The sequence below is a fragment of the Phyllostomus hastatus genome, unplaced genomic scaffold (assembly GCF_019186645.2).
Source record: "Phyllostomus hastatus isolate PE091 unplaced genomic scaffold, TTU_PhHast_1.1 phas_contig_150, whole genome shotgun sequence".
NCBI lineage: Eukaryota > Metazoa > Chordata > Mammalia > Chiroptera > Phyllostomidae > Phyllostomus > Phyllostomus hastatus.
In genome coordinates, this window is record NW_025333611.1 from 19656834 (window position 1) to 19683830 (window position 26997).

The window sequence follows — 26997 nt, forward strand, 5'->3', positions numbered from 1 at the left end:
GGGGAGGCAGTTCTACATAAAACAAAAGAGCAACCTTCATCCCAAAAGAAACAAAAGATGAGCACTGAGCTTGTCTGGATTTGATCTGCGATTCTGTGCTAAACGACGGAAAAGTCAATCCCACACGGGCTGGTGACGGCGGAGAGGGGGGGTCCTAAGGTGGCGGAGAAACTCGAAAATCCCTACTGCGCACGCGCATTTGGTCACTCGCAGGCACAAAGCCCCACTGGGTCGGAAACCTTGTGCGTCACAGTCTACGTTGAAAGACGTAGGGAGGGCGGGGAGGCAAACGCTGGCTCTCGGGTCACGTGACGCTGCAGGAGTGTCGTTGACACCTCCCTCTCCAAGATGGCGTCTTTGCTGCAATCGGAGCGGGTTCTCTACCTAGTCCAGGGAGAAAAGAAGGTTCGGGCCCCTCTCTCGCAGCTCTACTTCTGCCGCTATTGTAGCGAGCTGCGGTCGCTGGAATGTGTGTCTCACGAGGTAACGCAGTCGTCCCACGAAGAGTGTGTGTGTGTGTTGGGGGAGGGGGGGAGGCGTTCATACTAGTCACCGCGTCGGGCGGGGAGGTTCTGCGAGCGTGCTGATTGGCCTCTTTTCCGTCACTCAATTTTGCGTGAGCTTTAATTTGCTAGTCGTGTGTCACTTGGAAAGGAGGAGCGGCCTTGGGTGGGGCTGAGCGGATCTTCTGGTTCCAGAGCACCATTTGATTGGACAAGCTTGACTTTGGGGTCCCTGGCCGTCTCTTGGGGTGGGGGGGGATTGACAATAGGGTGGGTTGGAAAGAAAAGGGTGTGGGCATGCTTAGTTCACGCCACTTGAGTGGCGAGATAGCGTCTTTCATGATTGATTTGCGCGGAGTGGACGCGGGCATTGTCACTCATGCCCCTCCCGTCTGGGAAGTTCTGCCTCTACTTTGACCAGAAACTGGGCCCGCCTCAGACTCTGTCCAGGCTCAGGCCAAGGCCTGCAGCAGGGAAGAGGTTGGGATGGGGGAGCTGAGCGAAAAGCGTCTAGAATAGGGCAAGTCCTGTAAGAAGCTGAGAGTGTTCTGTTCAAGGCGCGTCCCCGGAGGGTAGGGTGCTGTCGTCGTTCACAACAAATAGACGTTGGTGGTGGGATTGCTCTAAAGGTAAAAGACCCCACCCCGTACAAAATCACCAGATCAATAAACTCAAAACTTCTGCAGCGCTTGACATGTCCCGTTCGTTCAGTACACTTTGGGGATTAAAAGATGAGCAAGACATAAATCCTGCCCTCGAGTAGCTCACAGCCTCGTGAAGGAAAAGCCGATAGTAATCATAGATACAGTTAATTCAGTACTTTCCACATGCCATATGCTTTACATAATCTCCTTTAATCTTCCTGCAACCCGGTGGAAGAAGAAAAGATACCTTTTAAAAAAAGAAAATCATTTTACAGGTAAAGAAATGGTTGCCCTAGGTCACAGAGCCAGGCATTTGGGGGTCAGAGGGAGAGCCAGGATTTGAAAATGAGTAGACTGACTCAGAATTTGGGCGGAGATCCCCAGACTGTTGAAAATGCATATGAAAAACCTGGCCAATATTATAAGCCACTTTACATATTATTCATAATTATTATTTTATTGGGGATGTTTTTCACAATATTAAGAATAGTGTGGGAAAGCATTTAAATAATAGAAGAAAGCCCTGGCTGGTATAGCTCAGTGGATTGAGTGTGGGCCTTTGAACCAAAGGGTCTCTAGTTCGATTCCCGGTCTGGGCACACGCCTGAGTTGTGGGCCAGGTCCCCAGCAGGAGGTGCGAGGGGCCGCCACACATTGATGTTTCTCTCTCTCTCTCTTTCTCCTTTCCTTTCCCCCCTCTCTAAAAATAAATAAAATCTTTTAAAAAGAAAAATAAATAATAGAAGAAAAATAAATGCCTATATGTGTAATATGGCACTGATTTTTCATGGATTTTTTTCTCCGTTAACACTTTCCGTGTGTGTGTGTGTGTGTGTGTGTGTCCGTGTATCTCCTTGGCAGGTCCTTTCTCTTTGAGATGCCTCCCTGTGCCAGCTCCACCCTTACAGTGTACTGGATTAGACTCTCATTTGGTGGTAACTAGGGAGTGCAGTCTTCATGCTGTCTAAGGATGTCTGCAGTTACGCCATTCAGTCTGTCACTGCACCTTTTACTCACTGTTGTGCACCTGTGAGATAGAGGCTGGTAGGGCTGGGAAAGGAGGAGACTGGTGAGGGCTGGCACAGTCAGAGGGTTCCAGCGGAGAACCTGGATTGGAGCCGCATGTGAAGGGACAAGTGTAATTTGGAAAGGGGCCCCAAGGAGTGATTTATATTTTGCCTTTTATGATGAGTTAGTGCAAATAGTAGTTAGCAATGCTATATTTCATGTTTTGGGAGGTTTTTAAGCTGTGGTTTTATTAATCTTTTCAAAGATGGTCCTGTTCATAGCAGATAATGAAAAAAAGCCAGTTTTTATCATAGTATCTATGTTCAAGTGACTTTTCTTCCTTCTGCAGACTAGAATTCTAGAATTGTCAAATAGGATCTATCTACGTTTAACCAAATAACTATTTAGACTTTAAAGATACAATGAATTTAATTTTTATACTGTGTTTTAGAACACAGCTAAATTGAGTTAAATACAGTAGTAGTTTAGCTTAGTAGTTTAATTTTTCATTTAAATTTCTCTGATTGGTTGACTGTAGCTGACTTTGTAAATGATCGTTTATACTGTTCTTCAGTGAACATGTATTGCTTCAGTCATGAGCAAACTTTTTATGTCTCACAATTTAAGTGTGGTCAAACCACTACAATCCAATACAGCTAAACTAGATAGAAGAAGATTTGAGTACAGTTTTACAAATTAGGTTACTTTATTAATCTGTTCTTTAGATTAGTATAGAGTTCTTTTACATAGGCAATTCTTAATAAATCTAATTCATAAACTCCCAATGAAAGGGAAAAGGAAAGATCAGAAAGGAAAAATGGGAGGGTTTTAGAAAGTCTGGATGGTTAAGACAGACAGGTGATTGAGGAATAGACCCTGAGCTGAAACAACTTAGGCTCTTTGCCAGATCAGTAGTCTCTCACCTTCCGCTTCAGTGGAATATACTTCCAGTTTTACTCCTTGGCAGAGATATACACACAAGCTAAATTTAGTTTCTTTTCCTCTGATTTTTTAATTTCTTGTTTCTATCTAGGTGGACTCCCACTATTGTCCCAGTTGTTTAGAAAACATGCCATCAGCTGAAGCCAAACTGAAAAAGAACAGGTAAGACCAGGATTCAGTTTTTGTTATCCTCAACTATTTTTGTACTAGCTGGTAAGAAAACACCTGGAATGAGCTCTATTTTTTAACTAGCTTTTTTTCTTTTTCTTTTTTTTTTTGCATCACCTTTGCCAAAGATAAAATGTCCTTTGACCCTTTAAATAAACGTTCCGTTTTAGACTTAAGAATTATTGTGAAGATGATTCAGAGAATTTCCGTGTGCCCCATACCCAGTCATCCCTATTTGTTAAATTGATTTAGAGAGAGGGAGAGAGGGAGAGAGGGAAAGGGGGTGGAGAGGGAAGGATGATAAAAAGAGAAACATCAGTTTGCTGTTCCACTTATTTCTGCATTCATTGGTTGATTCTTGAATGTGTGCTGACCGGGGATTGAACTCACGACCTTGGAGTGTTGGGAGGACACTCTGACCAACTGAGCTGCTTGGCCAGGGCCTCCCTCTTGTTAACATCTTACATTAGTATGGTATATCTGTCTCATTAATGAACAATACTGGTACATTATTATTAAATAAACAACATATTTTATTCAGATTTCTTTAGTTTTTTTCCTGATCTCCTTCTTCTCTTCCAGGATGCTATTCAGGATATTCACATTTTGTTTAATAGTTACGTCTCCTCGGGCTCCTATTGCTGTGACATTCTCCTAGACTTTCCCTGGTTTTGATGACCTTAAAAGTTTTGAGGAGCGATGGTTAGGTGTATTGTAGAATGTCCTCCAGGTAGAATTTTTCTGATGTTTTTCTAACCTTAAAAGTTTTGAGGAGCGATGGTTAGGTGTATTGTAGAATGTCCATCAGGTGGAATTTTTCTAATGTTTTTCTCATCAGCTAGGGGACTGTGTTGGGGGAGGAGGACCACAGAGGTCAAGGGAACAAACTCTCAGTACGACTGTCACTGTTGACATTGAGCCGGATAATCAGTCTGGCTTCAGCTGGTACATGTCGGGTGTCTCCCCTGTGCAGTTACTCTCCGCCCCCCACTCCTTTCTCATGCTGTACTCTTCCGAGGGCAAGTCACCGTCACAGCCCACATTTAAATAGTGAGGAGTTGTGCTCCCTGTCTGTGAGGGCTATCTACATAAATTATTTGGGATTAATATACGTGAAAGATTTTTTCTTTTCTCCCCCATTTATTTAGTTAAGACAGAATTGGCTCATGGATATTTATTTTACACTTTAGCTTATAATCCAGTACTACTTTTTTGTGTGTGTGCTCAAATTGGTCCACCTTTGGCCATTGGGAACTTCTTCAGTAGACTCCTGTATCCCTTTGACTTACCCCATTTGTTGTGTGAGGGGTTGTTTGTTCATTCTTTTGAGAACTTTCTTTGTGGCACTGTAAGATATTCTAGGCTCATCCTGTGTATTCTCTGCCCTCAATCCTAGAATGAGCCATCTTTCCAGGAAACCTTGGTTTCTTTTATTGGAAAGTGATCTGGGTAGTAGGTGTGCTTGATGCTCCTGGGTGCCGTGTGGTGTTTCTCTTGATGTGAAAGCCCTTTGCCACCAGTCATACTCCCAGCACCCCAGCCGACGCGAACCATTATTATTTGTCTTTCCTGTCTCTGAGAAATAAATCCCTTTTGGTAAGCCATACAGTTTTGTATACTGTCCGCACATTAATTTTATCATTTAATCCTGAAAATATGTCTGTGAGGTGAATGCTATTACTATCCTTATTTGAGGATATTATCCAGATAGCAAAATGTCACAGCTAATTGGAGTGATGGAATGGAACTTCAGACCAAGACTGGGACTGGTGGTGAATCTTGGTAATGTCAGGTGTGGGAGACTTGAAAGCAACAAGGTATCAGGGCCCTGGAAGAGGAAATGTCGGCTGAGCGCTAGGTGGCAGTGCCGGAAAGCCCTGACAATGCGGCGCTGCTGAACCGCCCCATTTGAGAACATTGTTTCATGCCTCTTCCAGCTCTGCGGCACAGCAAGCAAGCAGTTGTCTTCCACACCAGTTTCACAGATTGTGTATTGTTGCCATTAGTTTCCATTGTGCAGTTGGTCTGTTACCTCTCAAGGCAGGAGCTCTGACATTTCTGTTTTCCTCAGAACTCCTTCTTGCGTTCTGTACAAGCGTAAAAAGGGTCTGAAAACAGTGAAGTGCAGGTCGTTAACACGGCTTCCCTCTGTGGAGGAGGACTGGGTCAGGCTCTGATTCTTCAGGAACTTTGGTGATGATTGCTTTTTATTTTTTAAATAATGAACATGCAATACTTCCGAAATTTTAAGACAAAGTTTGCAAGAGTCACAGGAATACTTTGTTAGTTCTTGTGTTTGAGAGACCCTTCTTTAATTTCTAATAATTTCTTATCTCTCTTGAATTTCTAATACCTAGAACAATACCTGCTACCAGTCAGTGCTTGGTAATACTTGTTGAGTGAATGAATTGTATTTTTTTCTAACACAGGTGTGCCAACTGCTTTGACTGTCCTGGATGCATGCACACGCTCTCCACCCGTGCAACCAGCATCTCCACACAGCTTCCAGATGACCCAGCCAAGACCACCATGAAGAAAGCCTATTACCTGGCCTGTGGGTTTTGTCGCTGGACATCTAGAGACGTGGGCATGGCAGACAAATCTGTGGGTGAGTGAGGAAGACTTCACCATGAGATGTTGTGAAATTAACAGTGCTGTAATTGTCTATAGATGATTATTTGTTACCTTGTGGGTAGGGGGAGCTAAATTTAGAGTATATTGTCATTAAATCTTTTGCATTCCTAAATTCTCACATTTATGGACAATATTTCATCTAAGACTAGTTTAATTAGTTTTTTTAGAGTTGGTAAAATAGCTTTTATAAATCTGACATTTTCTTAACCTCAAAATATGGATGCTTTTTTTTTTTAATATTTTATTTATTTTTAGAGAGGGAAGGGAGGGAGATAGAGAGAGAGAGAGAAACATCAATGTGCGGTTGCTGGGGGTTATAGCCTGCAACCCAGACATGTACCCTGGCTGGGAATCGAACCTGGGACACTTTGGTTCCCAGCCCGCGCTCAATCCACTGAGCTATGCCAGCCAGGGCTGGATGCTTTTTTTTTAAAGATTTTATTTATTTATTTTTAGAGAGGGAAGGGAGGGAGAAAGAGAGAGGGAGAGAGAAACATCAATGTGCGGTTGCTAGGGGCTGTGGCCTGCAGCCCAGGCATGTGCCCTGACTGGGAATCGAACCTGCGATGCTTTGGTTCGCAGCCCGAGCTCAACCCACAGAGCTACGCCAGCCAGGGCAAAATATGGGTGCTTTTTATAAAAAATAAATGCTCCTGTCCTGGCTGGTGTAGCTCAGTGGATTGAGCGTGGGCTGAGAACCAAAGCATCGCAGGTTCGATTCCCAGTCAGGGCGCATACCCGGGTTGAGGGCCAGGTCCCCAGTGGGAGCCACGTGAGAGGCAACCACACATTGTTGTTTTTCTTCTTCTTTCTCCTTCCCTTCCCCTCTCTCTAAAAATAAATGAATAAAATATTTTTAAAAATTTAATCCTTGATTTTGTTTACTTTGCCTCTTGGTTTAGAATACTTCAGTTCTCAGTTGTTCTTTTGACTTTGAACATTAAGTTGATAAAATACTCTTCAAAAACAAAAAATGTTAACTAAACAAGCATATCTTGGTTCCTTAAAAATGCTCGTTGGTGGGTAGGTATTTCCTGAAATGTGATTTATTTTAGAATGACTTCATAGCAGCTTTTTAGATTTTGAGTAAATATTTGTGCATATATGTTTTAACTTCAATGTAGCAAGCGAGTTGTTTGAATTTGTTTATGAATTTAAGTTAAACATTAAAAAAAAACCTCAAAGTGGCAAGCATAGTATATGTCTCAGTAAGTTAAAGTGTATATTTCCATGTTTGTATTGTGTCTCTTTTTAGCACATTAAAGAAACAAAACCCACAAATCCAAATAGATTTCTCAATTTGTTCCTCTGTAAGTGAATATTTATGCCTTTTGGATCGTGAGCCATTAAGATTGGAGAATTTTTATCTCAGAACTTAAAATCTGCGCTTGCTTCTAGAACATCTCTTTCTTCTAGGGGATCTTGACAATGATAATTGAGTTGTAGGAGCTCTTAAAAGAGCACAGATAATTTCATTTTTCCGTGATGTCGTCGGTGTCTGAGGAGCTCTGAAACCACTTGAGTGGGGACCGTTTGTTTTAAGTGAGCCATTGTGTCAGTGATGTGTGGGGAAAACTTAGAGTGGCATCATTATGTCTCCCTAATGGCTCTTCAGAGTGAATTACCAGTTCTACAGAAGCAATTAAGTAGAACGTTCAGAGTTTTAAAGATACTACAACTAAAACATTTCTTTTGCATAATTATTTTTTCCTGGTTGTCTTGAGTAGACAACCTTTAAATTATGAATAACATACAAAAGAATGTTTTTGCTACCATTTCTTGCAAGGGAGTATAGTGGCACCTTCAGGAGTCCTTTTTGTTTTGAAAAAAGTTATTGTAACTTACACGGATAATTTACATTCATGTATTTATCACCCAGCTTAGGAAAGTAAATACATCCAAACAGTCGAAAGCCCTTGTGTTGCCCCCACCACACCCCCCTTCCCCTGCCTCCTGGAGAGAGGGGTCATCACTTCTCAGCGTCCACGCGTGCCTTTATACTTCCCCACCGTGTGTTTGGCCACCAGCGAGTGGTGGTTTCCAGTGTGCACCAGACAGAGACTTGCTGCATGTGTCCCGCTGCAGCCCTTCCCCATCAGTCTTACGCTGACGGCAGCAGTCGGCTTCGTGCAGGCCTTACCGCAGGTTACGTACTCAGTCCCCTTCGTGGACCGGTGGGCGGTTGTCAGTTCTTCCTTTCAACAGCTGAGCTGTCAGAAACACTCCTGTCTGCGTCTCCTGAGTCCCAAGAGTGAGGGTTCTCTGCGTAGCTAGAAGTAAAATTGCTGGTTTTAAGTTGTGTATACCTTTAGCTCTGTGAAATGGTTTACCAGTTTTCCCCCCACGAGTAATGGGTAAGAGCAGACCACCCCTCGCTTTAGATCCTTGGCAGTCCTTAGTGTCGTTTTTCCAGATGGTTGTGAGATGGTGTCTCATTATAGTTTATTCTTTCAGTTTTTTGGATTAGCTTTGCTGAGGTGTCGCTCACCAGTTTTAAGCGTAGGCTTCTATGGTTTTTGACAGGTGCGTGTGCTCACGTAGCCACCGCCCAGCCCCGCTGCAGAACATCCCCGGCACCCCAGAGTTTCCTGGGGCCCCTTTGCAGTCAGTCTCTTCCCCTGGCCGCCTGGCTCCTGGCCCCGATTCGCTTTCTGTCCCTGTAATTTTGCCTGTTCTAGAAGTTTATATGATTGGAGTCTTCTAGTACATACTCTTTGGTGTCTGTTTTCACTTAGTCTAATACTTTGGAGGCTCACACATGATTTGTTTTTTACTGTTGAGTAGTGTATCTGTTGTGTGGATGTATTGGGTTGGCCAGAAAGTCTGTATAGTTTTTTCCATAAAAATAAAAGACAAATTTTTCATTTTCACAATAACTTGGTTGATTTGGATATTTTGAGTATGTCAGCTATCTCCTGCATGGTGTATGTAACATTGATTGTTTTCAGTTAATGTCTGGATTTTATGACTCTCAACTTCAGCTGGTCTACCTGACCTTGGAGCATTGTCCAGTGAGAAATCTCCAGCATGAAACTTCACAAACCACTTTGGACACGTTCCATCAGTCACAGAACCTTCTCCATACCCTGCATGAATCTATTTTTGCTTTTTTACCCTTCTTGAAATAATAAAGCATGATATGCCAAAAATGTTGCATATTTTCCTCCATCTTCAATATTAAAATGGCTATACAAAAATTCACCTATTTTGGTAACTTTTCTTTTAATGCACACTGATATGATAGCTGTCACAATACAGCCTAACAAAACTTGTATTTTTGAATGAAGTTAAAGACAGCTAAGCTCTACTAGAACCATCTTATGGAAGAAAACATACAAACTTCTTAGCCAACCCAATACCACAGTTTCTCCAGTGATGGACATCTGGGTTTTTTCCAGTTTTGGTCCCATGAATAAAACTGTTAAGAACATTTGTCTATAAGTCTTAGTGTGGATATGTTTTCACTTTCCTTGCATAAATACCTAGGAGTAGAATTGCTGGGTCATAGGGTGAGGGTATGTTTAACAACTAGAAAATGCCAAACTATTTTCTAGAGTGGCCGTACCATTTCGGACTCTCACCAGCAATGTTAGGAGAATTTCAGTTCCTCAACGACCCTCAGTGTTGCCACGCTTTTTCATTTTAGCCATACCAGTGGGCGTGTAGGGGTACACCTTACTGTGGTTTTAGTGTGCATCTTCTTAGTGGGCTTACTTACCACACACACACACACACACACACACACACACACACTTTTTTTGGTGAAATGTTTGTACAAATCTTTTGCTTATTTTTAAACTGAATTTTTGTCTTTTTATTGAGTTGTAACAGTTGTGTATTCTACATGCAAACCCTTTGTTCATGACATGTTTTGCAGATATTTTCTCTCAGTCTGTGACTTGCTGTTTTATTTTCTCAGCAGTGTCCTTTGAAGACTCTGCTAATTTTGATGAGGTCCAATTTCTCAATTTTTTCTTTCATAGTTTGTGTCTTTTGTACCCTAGTGAAGAAAGGCTTAGCCTGACACAGGGTCACTATGATTTTCCCTGGGGTTTTCATCTAGAAAGGTTACAGTTTAGCTCTTACGAGTAAGTCTGTTGCCCATCCAGGGTAAGGTATGAGGTAGGGTAGAGGCTCATTTGTTTTTGGTCTCTGGGTGTCCAGTTGTTTGCAGCACCGTTTGTTGAAAGTATTCATTATGGTTTTACTTTTAACTTCCTGGAAAAATCTTTTCCTTTATGATTTATGCTGTTTGTTTCTCATGGAAGAATTTTTTTTCCAAACCAGGGTCATAAAACAGAGAAATTGCACAGTGTTGCATGTAAGAGCAGGGTCTCCCGCGTCAGAGTTTGAATACTGGCTTTACTGCTTACTAACAGTGTGGCTTTGGGCAAGTTATTTAACTGTCTGAGCCTCTGTTTTCTTGTAAAATAAGGCTAATATTGTAAGGAAAGTCCTCCCTTCACAGGGTTGTTACAAGAATAAAATGAAATGAAACGTGTTTGTTGTGCTGGTGATTATTATCACCATTATTTAAAGGAAAAATTTTATTCTGAGCATTCTGGTCTATATAATTTATAGGACTCTTTCTTGGAAGTTCTGTGATTTTATGTTTTTAAGTTTTATATTGTGGCCTGCAGATGACCTATTTTTGTGAAAATAAAATGATCAAATTATAAAGTTCTCATTTAGTGCTCCTTTGTTTTGCAGCTAGCGGTGGTTGGCAGGAACCTGAAAATCCTCACACTCAGCGGGTGAGTAAAAGGTTGTTGGCGAGGGGATGAAATAAGAAAAGGTGGGGAGAAGGACTGAAGACCTTCTGTTACCAGTAGGTGTGGCCTGTGCTTAGAAGTCCTTGACGTTTATTTTGGTGTCTGTTCCACATCGAAAGTGTTCCTCATGGTAGAGCATTAAATCACGATGGCAGTTTTTCCATTGGGTTGATAGGAAAACCTGGGTATAGTTTTAGTTCAGGGCTCAAGTTGTGAATTGGAAAAAGGAAATGATGTTTTTGTTTTTCACGTACCTACCAAGTTGAGGTTCCTTGTCTTCTCACATACTCTTGGAAGTATTATCAACATACATCTAACTCCTGGAAACAGCTCTAATTTAGAAGATGCCCTTTGACTCAGTAGTAGTTGCTTATAGAATCATGACTAGAGCATCCTTTAATAGTTCATAGAGAATTGATCTCTATAGTGTACATTAGAGCTGATTTTTTTGCCCCTGAAAATAGAATGTGAAGAAGATAATGAAATACTATTGAAATTAAGTATATACAATCAAATTGCAAATTAAACAATATAATCATTTACTTACGACATCAATAAAAATGATAAATACTGAAAATGCCCTGAATGATAGCGTGGGGAATTGTACCTTTTTACATATATTGTTGTTACAGTTGTGTAAATTAGTACAAATTTCTTGAGCTCTCAGCAGTACCTTTCTAGATTCAGATGTACAGAAATACTTACACTTAAGCACAAAAATATATATTCATTCATCAAACATTTATCAAGCACTTACTATGTGCCAGAGACTGTCTTGAACGATAGGAATCCACGGTCCCTATCCGCTAGGGAAAACAAAATCAGATAATTCCCAGGTAAAGGAAAACTAAGTCACATGAAGAAAAGAAATTGTGCCATGTGGACATTGATCAGGGGGATAGTCAATCCTAAGGGTGTCGCTAGGATTTCAGGACAGCAGGCGCAGAAGGGAAGGAATTCAAGGCAGGGGAGCAGCATATGCAAGGGGCTTGTATGTGGAAGAAGCAGAGCAAGTTGTAGACAAGGTGGGCGGGCTGAGTAGAGCACAGTGTTGAGCGACTGGCTGGCGAGAAGGGTTTGCTGTCCGGCCCTGTAGGAGCGTGTGGGCCAAGCTGAGTAGTCTGGGAATCCTTTCAAGGTTTTAAGCAAAGACCTGACAGGATCAGATTAGTGTTTCCCAGACATAATTGCTACTGAATTGAAAGGACCAGAGTGGGTACCAGGAGAGCATTAAGTCCTATCAAAGGAAATGATTTAATATCTGCACTGCATAATAATAAGATGTAGCTTTTAAAAAGAAGGAGGTAGATGTACTAGATGGGATGTTTATAATACTTTCAGTGGAAAAGAATGTTACAAGTTTTTTTCTTTTTCTTTTTTTAGAAGATTTTATTTATTTTCAGAGAGAGGGGAAGGGAGGGAGAGAAACATTGATGTGCAAGTGATTGGTTGCTTCTTGCGCGCCCCCAGCTGGGGACCTGGCCCGCAACCCAGGCATGTCCCTGACTGGGAATGGAACTGGTGACCTTTCAGTGCACAGGCTGGTGCTCAGTCTACTGAGCCACAGCAGCTGGGAAGGTTCTTTTTTTTTTTTTAAGATTTTATTTATTTATTTTTAGAGGGGGAAGGGAGGGAGAAAGAGAGAGAGAGAGAGAAACATCAATGTGTGATTGCTGGGGGCCGTGGCCCGCAACCCAGGTATGTGCCCTAACTGGGAATCGAACCTGTGATGCTTTGGTTTGCAGCCTGTGCTCAATCCACTGAGCTACACCAGCCAGGGCGAAGTTTTTTTTTTTTTACATGAAAATAAAAAGGCCTGTGTTTATTTTTATGCATATTTAGCTGTATGTCTATACATGGGCTTTTTTAATGTATGAGAAATATAATATCAGACCTTTACCTGTAAATGGGCAGGAAGGATATCTAAACTCTAATGGTGGGTACCTCTGGTGAGGACGGACTGGATTTGGGCACAAGAGACAAAAGAGAAGGTTCACTTATTTTTGCATGTGGATTTTTTGAACTCTTCACAATTAACATATTTTATGATTAAAATATATCATAAAAATGAAAATGTGTGATGGAATGGGGGAGAAAATAGAGTGTGAAACAGTACCTTCTTAGAAATAGATGGTCCCATGGCCGTCAGAAAAAAGGCTCATCTGTGCGGGGAAAGCGGTAATGAAGGAGGGGAGCAGTGAACAGAGAGCATGACATTTCTAAGCCTTTTCGTCGCCCATTTCTTCCTGTTTCTGACCTGGAAAGTTGCATTTCAATTCCAAAGTAGATTACGTAATGAAGATAAATTCTCTTTGAAGAAAAGGGCAAACCTGCCACCTTAATAATTTGTCTTTTCTGTTTATTGTATGTCTAGTCAGTATAGTTGATTAATTTTGTATACTCCCTGTTAGCTTTTTTCTGAAACAAATACTGAGTCTTTGATTTATTACAGATGAACAAACTGATTGAATATTACCAGCAGCTTGCTCAGAAGGAGAAGGTGGAGCGAGATCGCAAGAAACTGGCACGGCGTAGAAACTACATGCCTTTGGCTTTTTCGGTGAGGACTTCCAGTGCAAAGAGGAGTTTGCCGTTCATGGGTCAGGACCACTGCGGCATGAGAACAGGGACTGTCTCAGAGAGGGCCCTTGTCCCTAGGTGCCGAAGGATGGGGAACAGAGAAGGGCTCCTCAGACTAGAGGGCTTTCAGCCCAGCAGTTACATGTTTACCGTTTCATTAGTTGTCTTGGAGTGTGGGGGACATTCCTGGTTCTCTCTGTCACTCCCGCTTCTCTTCTGATCACCCTCCAAAGAGGCTAGACTTCAATCTGGGGACACCACCGGACTGTTACAGTTTTTGCACATTAGAAACCCAGAAGTGGTTTTCCAGCTCTGGTTACAGTTTTGGGGCACCTTCCCGTGTTTCTTCAGTATAAAAACACTGACTTTACACAGCGTATTAGTGTGGTTAAATAAACAGTCATGTATGCAAGTGTGATTTTTAATAGGAAGTATTTATGGAAGTCATTCTTTACTAGTCTGGATGCTACCAATCAGAAGCAGGAAATAGGGATTTGGCGTTTCTGTTGTCTCCAAGTTCCGGGTGCTCTCACAGAACAGTTTGTTTCTGTGTGTTTGCTTGGGGCCAAGCAGGTATTTGTAAATACCACTTGAGAATGGCAGTAAACGATGTGTCAGGCACTTTGCTAAGCACTTAATTGTCACAACAGTCCTTTGGAATAGGTGATGTATCCCCATTTTACACTGGAGGAAAGAAGACCTGTAAAGGTTAAATAACTTGTTTTACTGCTTCTGCATGAGGATTAGTTAAGCCACCAAAACCCTATGAATTGGTGAGGCCCATATAAAAATATCTAGAATATTTTTATAAATATTCTACAAAAGCACCTACAAAACACCTACAAAACTCACAAAGCACCTACATTTGCCCAACAGTTCAATGAAGTCGTCGTGAGTTTTTCCGCATAGTCCATTGGTACAAACAGCATATGCCGTAGTGTATTTAGGAAAGGGATGTGAATTAAATGCATCATTCTTCCAACTTTCCCACGTGACCTGCCTGCCATATGAGTTTGCTTCTATCTTATGCTGCATTTTTTTGTCTCTGTTGCAACCTGCTGCTATTTGGGGGCCTGCAGCAACACACTATTCATGTAGTGGTAAGTTCTCTTTTATGATTCTCGCTGACCCTGATGAAGTTAGCAGATGGTCGCTGGTGTGCCAAGAAGATGTAGATCGTTTATCCTAGACACTACACGTGGTTCTGATCCAAACCATAGCTTAGATACGTTCAGATTAGTAGTAAAAAAAAATCACGTTGTGTTCAGTTTTACTATATTAATGTAGTTTTAGTCTCCCTGTTTGGTGCTTTTATTATTTTAACAATAAGATGGTGTGGGGCTACAAATTCTTCTCGTTAAAGAAAGCTTTCAAATTAGTTTCTTTTGGTTTTGTTGGTTTTTTTGCTTATTTCCCTGTGCTTCTCATGCTGTCCCACCCAAAATTCTTTCTTTTGATAAGTAGGATGTTTGAAGGTGAGATTTCTAATAGGAATTTCTGAACCCTATTTAGGACAAATACGGTCTCGGAACGAGGCTTCAGCGACCACGAGCTGGCGCGACCATCAGCACCCTTGCTGGACTTTCGTAAGTTTGGACGTTAAGTGTCTTTGAAGAAAAAAAGCAGGTATTAAAGTGAACATTGAAAGAAAGTGATTTTTATGTAAATAAATGACAGTTGCCAATGGTGAAGAAGATCCTCATACTTAGAAAAGACCGAAGCAGAAAGAATATTCTATAATGGAGGAAGACTTCAATTTGTGATGTCATAGACTTGAAAGGTAATCAATCAGGTGGACCCTTGAAAATTCCTGCTTTTTCTCTTTTAGCCTTAAAGAAGGAGAGGACCAGAAAGAGATAAAGATTGAGCCAGCTCAAGCTGTAGACGAGGTGGAGCCTCTACCTGAAGACTACTATACAAGACCGGTCAATTTAACAGAGGGTAATTTGACACATGACTTTATTTTGTTTATGTTTTATAACTAATTCTGCTTTTGTTGCTTTTATTCCTTGTGATTTGAAAATTTCTCTAGCATAGTTGATAGTAGTAAAATGAATCATGTTGAAAATAAAATGGATTTAATAGAAGTAGTTGTTTGAAGAACTTTCAGATGTCCAATTTGTATGTGGTAGTTTTTTTTTGAAGAACACTACCTACAAAAGCAAAGTTGTTTTATGTGACTTCATGTAAGTCTGATGTTGAGCAAGTCCCTAAACTGAGTCTGGTTTCTGCCTTCCATGCCAGTAACCACCCTTCAGCAGCGCCTCCTGCAGCCTGACTTCCAGCCAATCTGCGCTTCTCAGCTCTACCCTCGTCACAAACATCTTCTGATCAAACGGTCCCTGCGCTGCCGGGTAGGTCCTGCCTTCTGGGGAGCTGCCGTTGGTTCCAGGGAAAGCAAACGTGAAGTAAACGTGATTGGTATCTGGCCCGTGTCAGAATCTCTGGGACGTAGTCAATAATAGAGCATATGTGGGTGTCCCGGCAGTATTGTAAGTGCTTCCAACACAAACCCAGCCTTCACAGCTCTCGGAGGTAGGTACTGTTGTTACCTCTTGTACAGGTGTGGAAACGGAGGTGTCTGGAAATTAGGCTCATAATGCTAACCCCTAAAAAATAGTGAAGAATATATAGCCCTTAGTTTAGTACAGGGGAAACAAAGAGGACTAGTAAAAAAAATAATTTAAAATAAAGCAAGAAAGAAGAAAAATTAACAAAATCCAGGCTCTGGGAATCTATGGAAGAAACAACAGAATTTCTTCAATAAATAAAAAAATAGAGGAACCCTTTTAGATCAGTCATATCTAATAGAATTCCCTGTGACAATGAAAATGTTCGGTACCACAGTCCATCGTGGTTGCCAGTAGCCACGTGTGGCTGCTGAGCACTTGGAATGTGACAGTGCAGCTGAGGAACTAAATCTTTCATCTTAATTCATTGAAATTCCCACGTGCGACTAGTGGCCTCTGCTAACAAATAACAGTGTGAGATTAGAAGGGTCTTAAGAGACATATCGAACATGTGTAGACTTTATCTAATTCCTGATTCAAACAAAACAGAAAAAAAGAAGGGGGCCAGAGAAGAAGGAAGGGAAGGAAGGGGAAGAATGAGGAAGGAGTGAAAAATTTATGAAATCTTTGGGGAAATTTAAACAGTGTCTATGTTTTTTATGCTATTAAAAGAATTGTTTATTTTTTAGGGATAATAATAGTATTGTTACTTTAAAAACACCTTTATATTTTAGAGATACATAGGAAAATATTTGTGGATGAAGTCACATGATGTCTGATACTTGTTTCAGAATAACCAAGCATGGGGAGTGGATGACAATGCAGGAGAAACAAGATTGGCCATCGTGGCTAATAAATTGCTAATTGTTGAAGCTGGATGATGGTGGCTCTGAGGGATTTATGCTACTGTTCTATATTTTTCCTTATGTTAGAAAATTTCTATAATGAAAAACCTTTTTTAAAAGAAAGGAAAAGCCTATTTTGAATATAAAGACACGTACAGATTAAAAGTAAGTGGATGGAGAAAAATAATACCATGCTAACACTAATCCAAAGAAAGCAAGGGTAGCCACGTTAATTTCAGATAGATCAGACTCCATAGTAAGGACGGATAGTTGTCAGGGATAAAGAAAGGCATACATAGGAGAAAACGGGTCAGTTCTCCAAGATAACAGCAATTCTTAATTGTATATGCCTAACAATGGAGTGCCAAACTGTGAGAGGCAGAAACTGATAGAACTGCTCAGTGAATCCACTGTCACAGTTGGAGACTCCCACACCCCTCTCTTAGAAATGGACAGATCCAGCAGGCAAAAAGTCAGTAAGGACATAGTTGGACTTGGTTATATCATATCCATCAATTGCTCAATATAATTTTTTAAAAGAATAGAAATCATAGAGTATCTGCTCTCAGATCAAAATGGGATTAAACTGGAAATCAGTAACAGAAAGATCACTGGAAAATCCCCAAACACATGGAGATTGAAGAACTTATTTCTAAATAACACACGAGTCAAAGAAGAAATCTTGAGACATTTAAAAATATTTTGAATTAAATGAGAATGAAAATACAACTTATCAAAATCTGTTGGATGCAACAAAAGCAGTGGTTAGAGAGATGTATAGTACTGAATGCATATATTAGAAAAGTAGAGCCCTGGCTGGTGTGGCTCAGTGGATTGAGCGCTGGCCTGTGAACCCAAGGGTAACTGGTTCGATTCCCAGTCAGGGCACATTCCTGGGTTGCAGGCCAGGTCACCAGTGGGGGATGCATGAGAAGCAACCACACATTGATGTTTCTTTCCTTTTCTCCTTCCCTTCCCCTTTCTCTAAAAGTAAATTAAATAAATAAAATTTTTTAAAAAGAAGAAAGATCTAAAATCACAAATCTAAGCCTTTTCTTTAGGAAACTACAAAAAGAAGAGCAAATTAAATCCAAAGTAAGCAGAGGAAAAGAAATAAGAATCAGAGCAGAAATCAGTGAAATTGAAAATGAAATCATTAGAGAAAAGCAATGAAACCAGAAGCTGGTTTTTTTGAAAAGACCAATAAAATTAAGAACCCTCTAGCCAGGCTAACTAAGAAAAGCAGAGAGAGGACACAAATAACTAATATCAGAATTAGTAATTCTGTAATTAGTATTTAGTATTAGTAATTAGTACTAAAGCAGGGACATCACCACAGTTCCATGGAAATGAAAAGGATACTAAAGACTGAGCAACTCACCCACAAATTCGATAACTTAGATGAAATGGACCAATTTCTTAAAAGGCGCAGTCTGCCAAAATTCACTCATGAAATAGACTATCTAATAGATCTATATCTATTAAAGAAATTGAGTTAATAACCTTCCAAAACAGAAAGCACCAGGGCAAGATGTGCTTATTGGTCAATCCTGCCAAAGATTTGAGGAAGAAATTATGACAGTTCTCTGCAATCTCTTTCAGAAGATAGAAGCAAAGGGATTACTTCCTAACTCATTCTAATAGGCCAGCCTTACCCTGATACAGATACAAAAATCTACTGAACGTAAATAAGCTGTATGTCCTGCTGACCTATCAACCTCACTTCTAGTAATCTACCCTGAAGATTCACCTGTACAAATACAAACCAAAATGTGCAGAGAGTAAGGTACATCCATACAATGAGTGCTATAAGTCTATGAAAAAGAATATACTAATATGGGATATATTTTTAAATGTAAAACACAGGTTACACAGCAGGTACTCAACTTTGTATAAGAAAGGAGGGAAAATATATGTATAAACATAAAAATACCACACACATTAGATTAGAACTATCCTATTGGAACATAATAGAGAAAGCCGAAAGACACATGCATGCGAGGACACTTGATTTTACTAAATATGGCATTGCAGATCATGGGGGAGATAGCCTATTAAGTTTTGCTGGGCCACATGATTATATGAAAAAAAAAAAGAACAATTTAGCTCTCTACCTCACACAATACACAACAGTAAATTTCAGGAACACTGGGAGCTTTAAAGAGTAAATATGGAGAGCAGAACCTCTAGAAAGGAGAGAATATCTTCATGACTCTGGGGTAAGGGAATATTCTGTACATAAGACAAATAAGCACAGCTGTAAAGGAAAAAGTTTTACATTTGACACATTAAAAGTCAAACTTGTACCCCCACTCCAGAGAAAAACCATACCAAATGAAAAGATAGACCATAGACTGAGGAAAGTGATTTGTAAGGTACAAAATTAACAGAGGATTAGTATTCAGCATATATTAAAAAACTTTAGTCCTGACCAGGTAGCCTGGTTGGTTGGAGCATCATCCCATACACCAAAAGGTTGCGGGTTCAATCCCTGGTCAGGCACATATCTAAATTGCGGCTTTGATCCCCAGTGGGAGGCAGCCAGTCAGAGTTTCTGACATTGATGTTTCTCTCTCTCCCTCCATCTCCCTCCGCCCCCGCTTCGTCTCTAAAATCAGTAAACATACCCTTGAGTGAAGATTAAAAAATAATAAAAAATAAAGAACTTTAGCAAATCAGTAAGGAAAAGATATCTCAGTATAGAAACAAGCAGTAGATACTAACACACTAGTCATGGCAGAAGAACTCCCCAAACCCAATAAATAGGAAAAATACTCAAACTTACACAGTAATGAAGGAAATATACCTTAAAACTGCAGTGAGATACCATTTCATAAATTATCAGATTGGCAGAAGTTAGCAATTTGGCACTATCAAAATAACAAATGCACATACCCATTGATCCACTTTTAAGAAATTATTCTACCAATGCACTTGCACATGTGAAAAATGATCTGATGTATGAAAATACTTCCCGTGGCATTCTTTGTAGTAGCAGAACCGTGGGACCACCCGTCAGTTTGGATCTGGTCAGTAAGTTATGGAAATCCTTATAGTAGGGGACAGGCCCCGCCGTGTGTGCTGGTGTGGAAGTCCAAGACAGAGTAGATGAAAAAAGATCAAAGGGCAGGGGAGTACATAAAATGCTGTCTTCTGTGTTACTGTGAAAAAGAAAGTTGACATGTCCATATAAATTCATCTGCGTGGACTGTCTGGGAGACAACGCATGAGAAACTAGTCGGCTCAGGAGAGGAACCAGGGGACGAGTAATGGGTACCTTTACCCTGTTCCTTTTTGTAGTGTTAAAGGTTTTTTAACGAGGTGCATGTTGTGCCCATTCAAGAAATTAGTAAATAATTGTTACCGTGTTTTACATTTTAAAGCTCAGGTACTGGAATCACACTACTTGGATTTCAGTCCCACAGCAGTGTTCACTGGCTCTGGGAAGCTGTGCAGATGACTTACTCTTCCAGCGCCCCATTTTCACCACCTGGGAAATGGGGACAGTGATACACCTGCCTTCTAAGTTGTGCGATATTTAAATCTACTTAGAGCAAGGATGGGTACCTTCTGGGCTAGTAGAAAGGAAATAAAAAGGACTTAAAAACAATATAAAAGAAAACACGAAGAAAAAACAGCAAAATCTACATTGTTCAGCACACATAGTAAGTGCTCAGTATGTGTGTGTTTTATTAAGTTTTGAAACACTGCAAAGGTATAACTATTTGATAGTGTGGTTGCTTCTTTCTTAAAGTTCAAAACATCTTTTGCATATTTTGGTTATCTGTAGCATATACTATTTCAAAACATGTAGTCTTGCAGCAAAATAAAACAAAACTCTAGTAAATGGTATCCTTTTGAACTTAGTAGCCCCCTGGATTAGCATAGTATATTTTTGTTTTCCTCTGATACGTATTATATATTTTTTTCTTTTTAGAAATGTGAACATAATTTGAGCAAGCCAGAATTTAATCCAACATCTATCAAATTTAAAATCCAGCTGGTTGCTGTGTGAGTATTTTGGGATTGGTGTCTTTGGTTACTGTTTGGGGGGTTCTTTTTCATAGTGAAATGTGCTTACTCTTCTTGGCTTAAAAAAGAAAAGAAGAACTACATCACAGCAGTTTTGCTGTTCCATTCCAGTGCAGGCTTTGAATTGCACGCCCTGAAGGTCAAGGCAGGTCTGTAGATAGACTACAGAGCGTGTCTGTATCAGTGACAGGGGGTAGTGTGGTCTGGGGCCAGGGGTTGTGTTGGTGATGGGGTGGAGAGTCACTCGTCACTCATTACAAATTATAAAGTACCAAAGTTTGGAAACGATCTTTTGAAAAACGGAAAAAAAAATAATCAGTGTATAACGGAGAGTATCCCCGTAACCATGTTCATTTTATGTAACTGTTCTAATAACGCTTCACCCCATGGGATAAAAGTGGTTAGTGTTAACGCACTGAGACTTGTCAGTAGAAAGGGAATTTTTGTGTATGAAAATCACCTGTCAAACAAGAAAAATATTTTGGAAAATTAGGAAAATACTCTCTTGACTTTAAGGTGAGAGAATCCGTCCTAAGTAAGGCAGGAAACTCAAAAGCCACAACAACTAAGTCCTCAGACAGTAGAATGGGAAAGAATATTTGCCATTTCGTTACACATAAAAGTCTAACACTCTGAAATGCAGAATTCCCATAAATCGGAAAGGACTTGAATAGGCAGCTCACAGAAGAGGAATTCCAAGTGGACCAGTAAATGCTGGATGGAGAGATGCTGAGACATGTTGGGAAAAGCTTGAAAAGATAAAGAGCATCTGGTGCTTGTGAGAGTGGGTAGACATTTGCACACATCGACAGTGGGCTCGTATCTGCTCGTCTTGTTGGGGAACGGTCTGGAATATCAAGACAAAGTTACATAGACTTTTTAACCCAGCAGCACCATCCCAGAAATCTATTCTGGAGAATCAAAAGCACCAATGTGTAAAGCTACATTTATAAGGATGTATATTACAGCATTTTACTGACAGAAGCTGGGAATGATTTCATTGACAAGCTCATCGACCATTAACAAAGAAATAGTTGACTGTCGAGATGACATTAGTACCAGAGAGTGTTATGTAGCAGTTCAAGCGCCCCCGGCGGTCGGAAGGCTGAGGAGTGCTGGTCTGCCGAGCGAGGGGGGAGGAACTGGAAGGGCCCAGCCTGGGGCCTGTCACCTGCTCTGTCAGACTCACTTCCCGCGTCTCTGAAATGGGAACACCAGTCCTGCCTCCCGCTCAGGGTTGTGAGAGGAATGAGCTGAGCTGTTGTGTTGCAAATGCTTTATAGTTATAGCTTATAAATCACCATAAAGTATGTTCTGTTTCCCTATTATTTAATACATGACTGGTTAGCAAGGAAGGAAGCTATGAAAATGGTCCATGTGAAGCCTGGTGTGAACGCCTTTCTCAGTTAAGAATTATGCTCCTGATGGAAACCCTGAATGGCAGGTCATACCTAGCATTAGCTTCTTAAGCTTGCTTTGAGGAAAAGTGCCTTTTTTCTGACATCATGGCAGTAGCGCCTGGGAATCTTAGTACATGTGCTCTGCTAAATCCAAATCCTTGATAATGGGGCCTTTGAATTTGTATTAAGTTATTAGGGTAAATCTGATGGCCAGCATGAAAAAGTACCTAGTCTGAAGCTAAGATACCTTATTACCTCTATTTTAAAGTTCACTGCCCCTCCACCCCCACTTTTAATGTCTCTGCAATAGATTTTGTCTTACGTTAATATATGCACAATTACTAACATTTATGAGTACTTTGTTCCAAGTACTTTTACATATACCACTTAATGTATTCTTCACAATAACCTCAAGATGTAGATACGATTAATGTCTTCATTTTAAAATTGAGAAAATCAAAACACAATGAGGTAAATATCTTTCCCTGGTCTTTACATAGGAGTATCTTGGTATATAAATACTGAACTGGGGTTTGAACCTGGACAGCTTTGAGTCCAGAACAAACACATGTGAGTACAAGTCATTGGCCTCATTTAGAAAGGCAGCACAGCCCAGCGGGTAAGGGCAAGGACCCTGGAGCCCTGGCTGCCTGGGTTTGAATCCTGGCCATTTACCAGCAAGTTCCTTCTCGTCCTAAGGCTAGTTGCTTCATCTGTATAATGGGGGTAGTAATGATGCTCGTCTCACACAGTTGCGGTGAAGAGTACATGAGTTCGTATTTGTGAAGTGCTTCAAACATTGGCACAAACACTTATACATACTGTATAAAAGTATACAGTAGGGTTTTTATGTTCCTACAATGTATGATTAAATCATAATCTCAAAAACAATTATAATAAATACATAGGGAACATATCGTCCGTGATACTTATATATCTATAGGCTCTAAGCCTGAAGTATACATACGATTTCAGAAAGAACTCATTACCAGTTCGGTCCATGCCTTAAGTTCTTACTGTAGTGGTAATACAGTTCTCTAAAAATTTTTATTTGACATGTTTTAATTAACATGAAGAAATCTTTGCTGCACTAACTAAAAAAAAGGTAATAATTTTATGAGTCTCCATTGACCATTAATGCATTTTTTATTGATCCACAGCAATTATATCCCAGAAGTGAGAATCATGTCGATTCCCAACCTTCGCTACATGAAGGTTAGTACTTCGCTTCGTTAGTAGGAAAAGAAAGAATTCACTGATGGAAGATGTGTGTGGGGGTGGCTGTGTGTATTTGGCATGGGATGCAAACTGTAGAAAAGAAGAAAGTTTGGAGCAATAAAGGGACTGAGACTTTAAATTTCTTTAAGCTGGGAGTCTTGACAGGGACACCTGTGGATGGAGCAGTGTGCACGCACAGAGAGGGAGTCGAGGGTGGCGAGAAGGAAGAGGTCGAACCCCACGGGCCTCTGTAGCTCTCCTCCATCCTCTCACGGTGCGCTGGAGCAGATACCAGGGATCACCCCGGTTTCTTCCTTACCACCGCCCCCTGTGCTTTGAGTCCTTATCTGTGCCCCTTCCTCCCACCACTCCCCCCTGAGGAATTGTAGAATCGTCTGCAGCAGCCTCTTTAGTTCTTCCTTTTTGTGGTGCCCATGAAGACTTTTATAAAGTCCCTGCTCGTTTTAATGATGTTTTTGCTGATCTCAAGAGCGTACAAAACAAGGGCAAGCAAAAAACCTTAAAAGTCTTCTACAGTCTTGATGTGCCATTTTTTCTGTGGTGGTAATCTGACAAGGCTGTGGCTCCCGTATTTTATTTTTGAGGGCTTCCTTCCTTTTAGGCCTTAAGTGGAGGACTGGGTGGAGCAAGAGTTGTAAACTTTAAATAATCACTTAGACTATATACATTCCTTAGAATTCTGGATCTAGTGACTGGCCCTTTCTACAGGATGTCTCATTTCCTAGGTGGAAGAGCAACTCTAGAGAGTATATGGCCTAACATATAAATAGTAGACTAGGAATGAGCGAGCACTTTGAGAAAGTAGTGATGGAAAGGTGTGGGTGGGTGTTCTTGCTCAGGAGTAATTGGGGAAGGTGGGTGAGGATTTTGTGAAATACTTGGTGTAGCAACTAAGAAAGGGGCCCGGTGGCAGTAGTGGAACATGTCTGAGGGGCACTTTTCCCGTTTCATAGGAGAGCCAGGTCCTCCTGACTCTTACGAATCCGGTGGAGAACCTCACCCACGTGACGCTGCTGGAGTGCGATGAGGGGGACCCTGACAATATCAACAGCACTGCTAAGGTAGGAGCACTGTGCCTTATCCTGCCTGACCCTGTGCAACTTCATCTGGCCTGGCTGAAGGGACTCCCCACTGTCTCTCATTCCCACATCCAAGCAGTCCTCAGTTCTGGCTCTACCTCCTAAGGTCTTACTGCATCTGCACACAGCTGCCGCTGCCCTAGTTGAAGGACTCCTCGTTTCTCACCTGGATGGTAGCTTCCTAACTGACCTCGCTGTTCTGGGGCTACCTCTGCTCTCCTTCACATCGTTGGTCTTGCCACCAGGATGGTCTTTCTAAAATCTAACTTTGACAATGACATGCTGATTGTTTGGCATTCCTCTGACTTTGAGATGAAATTCACATTCTTTGGTGTAGCAGAAGAGCTCCGTAATGCCCTTACCTCTGTCTGTCCTATCAGATGGTCTTCCCCCAGGTCCGCAAGTCTGGCACTCTCCAGACCTGCGGAGCAGTGACTGTGCTCCAGGCAGAGCCAGTGGATTGTGCGCTTTCGTGCTGGAGAAGTGCGTGTGCTGTCCGTTTTATTTAGAATGCCTCCCTCCTGTCCCCATCCCCTGGCACACGTGCCCTCGCCTGTCTTTAGTCTAGTGCACGCTCAGTCTTCAAGACTCACAGGAACTAAGACCTCCTTTACAGGCTGGGGTGCTCCTCCAGGTGCCTTCTGCTTGCAAAGAGGACACCCAGCACTGAGTGAAGATTAAAGTGGGAGATTTCGACTCTCAGTGTTAGTTTATGAATGAAATGTGACCTTTCTACATTTTACTCTGTGGTGATTAATTTGGTATTTGAAATTTTAGATAAAAAACTTTTCTCTGTAGACCATCTATTACTGACTCATAATTTTGTGTGATGTTCATTAATAAAAATTGGTAGCAAAGATATCTGTCTTTCATTTCTATAATTCAAATAATACTAGTAGAAGATTTCTTTATCCCTCTTTTCTTTTTCTCCTTGTGCTTTATTTATGAGGGCTTCCTTCCTTGTAGTCCTTTAGTGGAGCACTTACCATTTCACTTATTAGCATTGCTTCCCAAGAGAGAGGACACACATCTTTCCTTGGCCTTTTTTTTTTTTTAAGACAACACCAAGCTGGTCTAATAATGATAGAGACAGAAGTGCCTGATGGAAATGCCCAGCTTGTGGATTTGCTATTTTTATTTCTCTTTCCACCTCCCCAGTCACATTTGTACCTGTAATTAGAAATGAAGTTGGCACTGTTGTCCCTTACCTGTGACGTGGCGAAGCTGAAGCCTGCTCAGCACGCACGGATAGGCCTGAGGAGCGCCGCACCGGCTCCCAGGGCCGTGCACATCACCCCATGTCAGAAAGTGCTGCGTTGGAACCAGGGCTTCACCTCTGTGTTCTTCTTTTTTAAAGAAAATAATGAGCTGTTTTAGATATACCACAGAGTTTGAAGAATAACATAGCAAAGGCCCGTGTCCCTCCATCTAAGTGACAGAATGCTGTATGTTTCTTGAGTCTTGCTAATTACTTCTGAGTGTCTGGATCAGTGTCATGCTCTCCGTGTGCTGCTGAATGAACGCTCTACAGTGCACTGGCCTCTTCTGAGGAAGGCCTCTCTCTGCTGCTCTCCAGGTGGCGGTGCCCCCCAAAGAGCTTGTGTTGGCTGGCAAGGACGCCGCAGCTGAGTATGATGAGCTGGCCGAGCCCCAGGACTTCCAGGACGACCCCGAGTGAGTGAGCTTCTTGTGACCCACATGCTATAGTTGGCTGACGCAGGAGACCCACTTTCAAATCCATTTTTTAATCTGGATTTTTTAAAAAAATTATTTTCTTCTTATAAAATAATTACTGTAGAAATTTGGGAAATATATATAAAACCATGAAGAAGAGAAGAAAATCCAGCTGCCAGGGATGAGTATCATTAACATTTTGGTGATTGTCCTTTTGTAGATTCCTTTCGCCATCAGTATCATTCTGTAAACACGTGGTTTGAACATTCATTTTTTCACATCAGTGTATTTTCCCATGTTAATAAAAACATTCCAGGCGCACGATTTATAATGGCTGGGCACAGAACACAGGTTGGGAACCGAATGCAATACCGTATAGATTGTCACTGGGTTTGTCCACCCCTACCCTTGCTCTCCTACAGTAATTAATAGATTTTACTCTCTCATATGTAACAACTGAAGAGTAAAAAACCAAGCCTTTTCCTGAATGGGGAATGCATCAGTCTGCATCCATTCTAAAGGCAGAAATCACATTAGCTGAGCAGGGAGGATTTAATACAAAGAATTGTTAACTGGGTATCTTCAAAGGTTACAGAGAACTCAGAAGTATCTCAGAGATGGCAATTTTATGAAGCAGCTACCACCCCAGGGCTGAGGGAACAAAGGGAGACAGAATTGTTAAAGTTGAGAAGCTTGAAGGAAGAGCCCCATGGAGCTAAACTTCAGACCTGTGGGGAAGTAAGAGAGGGGACAGTGTTCTGCAGGCATGCATGGTAAAGCCAGTTACACAAGAGTCAGAAAATTTCGGCTGGCTGCTGCCACTTTCGGGGTGAAGGAGTGTAGCTGGAGGGATGCCCATGGGAACCGCTCACAAACAGGAAGCCCACAGGGAGGCCCCTGCCTCCTGCAGGTTCTGGGCTCCCTTTAGAGCCCCCTAACGGGACCCCGACACCACTAAGGGAGCCAG

The 26997-nt window shown here is 41.3% G+C and overlaps 1 protein-coding gene across 2 annotated transcripts in view; it reads left to right on the forward strand.

Moving 5' to 3' along the window:
• Positions 1–332: 332 nt before the first annotated feature.
• Positions 333–26997, forward strand: part of DCTN4 (dynactin subunit 4) — a 31228-nt gene continuing 4563 nt past the window's right edge. Inside the window, exons 1-13 of one of the 2 annotated variants that reach the window (XM_045826294.1) lie at positions 333–483; positions 3189–3259; positions 5695–5873; positions 10610–10653; positions 13124–13231; positions 14331–14351; positions 14764–14837; positions 15080–15192; positions 15496–15605; positions 20544–20617; positions 23199–23253; positions 24231–24338; positions 25933–26030. In XM_045826294.1, coding sequence (XP_045682250.1) covers positions 349–483; positions 3189–3259; positions 5695–5873; positions 10610–10653; positions 13124–13231; positions 14331–14351; positions 14764–14837; positions 15080–15192; positions 15496–15605; positions 20544–20617; positions 23199–23253; positions 24231–24338; positions 25933–26030 — 1190 coding nt within the window. In that variant the 5' untranslated portion in view covers positions 333–348. The remainder of the gene's footprint in view (positions 484–3188; positions 3260–5694; positions 5874–10609; positions 10654–13123; positions 13232–14330; positions 14352–14763; positions 14838–15079; positions 15193–15495; positions 15606–20543; positions 20618–23198; positions 23254–24230; positions 24339–25932; positions 26031–26997) is intronic. The other variant, XM_045826305.1, reaches the window with a different exon arrangement.